The 1,696-nt window shown below is 65.0% G+C and overlaps 1 protein-coding gene across 1 annotated transcript in view; it reads left to right on the top strand.

Annotated features, from left to right (window-relative positions):
* CLCN7 (chloride channel, voltage-sensitive 7) overlaps nt 1-1,696 on the top strand; it is a 36,157-nt gene that overhangs the window by 17,211 nt on the left and 17,250 nt on the right. Inside the window, exon 2 of the mRNA XM_011966933.1 lies at nt 710-781. Coding sequence (XP_011822323.1) covers nt 743-781 — 39 coding nt within the window. The 5' untranslated portion in view covers nt 710-742. The remainder of the gene's footprint in view (nt 1-709; nt 782-1,696) is intronic.

Raw genomic sequence — 1,696 nt, 5'->3', positions numbered from 1 at the left:
GTCTCCCAAGGATCTTTTTGAGGAAAGGAGGCTGAGGTCTCGGCTCCCCCTAGCCTGGCCTCAGCGCCTTGGCTCTAGCGAGGTGCCGGAGACGGGCGGGAGCTCTGTAGGTCACATGTGCACCACGCCACCCAGGGCCCGCTGCCCTGCCCCTGCCCTGAGCTGGGGCGGCCACAAAGCCTTAGGTGGCTGAGAGCCTGCCCAGCTCTACCTGACAGCTGGGTGTCCTGTGGGGAGGGCAGCGTGAACACTGGGGAGCCGTTTGTGTCTCAGGACTCAGAGAGGCCACAGTGGAGGTGACTCTGTAGAGGTGGCAGGAGGCTGAGCAGGGCCTCGGGGGCAGGGCTGGGCGGGATGACCTGGGCGCTGTGGCGGGCCCTGCGTCGGTGGCGGCGTGTTCTCCAGCTCTTCTTTCTTGGTGGGTGGCAGGTGCCTCGCCTTCAGTCTGAAGCAGAGAGCTCACTCCCTGGGCTCAGGGGCTGGGCTTCTCGTTGACAGGCCGAGGGGCAGCCGGAGCAGTCCTGCTTCCAGCACCCAGGGAGGCCCACCCCAGCCCTGCTGCCCCCACCCAGCAGGCAGGCCTGGCCTGACCCGTTCCTGAGCTCCCGGGCAGGGTCAGGTGAGGCCGGGCTGCGGCGGTGGGAGTGAGAATCCACGGTGCAGAGCGTGTGACGCCTGAGCGTCCTCATGATTTCTCTTCTGCTTTTAGTCACCACGTGCTGCGCTTTTCCGAATCGGACAGATGAGCAACGTGGAGCTGGATGATGAGCTTTTGGACCCGGTGAGTTGGGGGTGCTCCCTGTCCTCCCGCGGGGCTGCATCTTAGCAGAGGGTGACCGGGATGGGCAGGGGCCGAGTGGCAGGGAGATAGTGGGAGCCAGAGCCGGGGCTCAGGGAAGACTTTCCCGGGGGGACGCAGCCCCCGAGGCCAAGTGAGCAGAGGCAGCTGGACCAGCAGCCAGGCGGAAGTGCTCTGAGACGGAGGAGTGCAGGGCGCCAGGGACCTGGACAGGGGTGAACGGGCTGTGGGGGGCCAGGAAGCCAGTCAGCACGGCAGTGGCAGCATGGGCAGCGAGGGGGCTGGACCTGGCTTTGGGACAGGGCAAGGACAGGGATCTTGGGGGAGCAGTGAGGAGCGCCAGGAGAGTGAGAGGGGGCTGGACGCTCTCTGACTTCAGAGGGCAGGGGTTTAGATGTTCCCGTGCCAGTGGCTCCCCCGGGAGTCCTGAGCTCAGCAGCATCCTTCCCCTTGGGGGCATCTCCCGCCGGCCTTGGTTTGTGCCTCAGCCACCGGTGAGGCTGGGAGTCCTCCGGTGCCGGGAGCCATTCGCTCATCCACTCATCATCTCTGGGGAGATGTCTGTGCGGATCCTGTGCACGTGCGTTTAGATTAGCCAGCGGGACTTCTGTTGAGATGATCCTGATGTTGGCAACACACTGGGCACCCTCCTCCTGCCCATCAGGCCCCATCCAGCTCTGCCCTGGGCCACGTCAGAGGCTGAGGCGTCTCAGTCTACCTGTCTGGGTGTTCTTTAGCCTTGCGTCCCTTTGAGCTCTGCTGCTGCAGTCGCCCCGGAGGCTGGCGCCGTGCTGACGCTGTCCTGCACAGCCAGCAGCCCCTCTCCCGGGGCTGCCCTTCTGATGTGTTTGTGCTGCCTTTGGAGTCACAAGGCCTTGGGAAGATGTGTTTTGTGGC

Source organism: Mandrillus leucophaeus, unplaced genomic scaffold (genome assembly GCF_000951045.1).
Source record: "Mandrillus leucophaeus isolate KB7577 unplaced genomic scaffold, Mleu.le_1.0 Scaffold78, whole genome shotgun sequence".
Taxonomy (NCBI): domain Eukaryota; kingdom Metazoa; phylum Chordata; class Mammalia; order Primates; family Cercopithecidae; genus Mandrillus; species Mandrillus leucophaeus.
The sequence above is the reverse complement of the archived record's forward strand: the minus strand, read 5'-3'. Positions and strand labels throughout refer to the sequence as shown.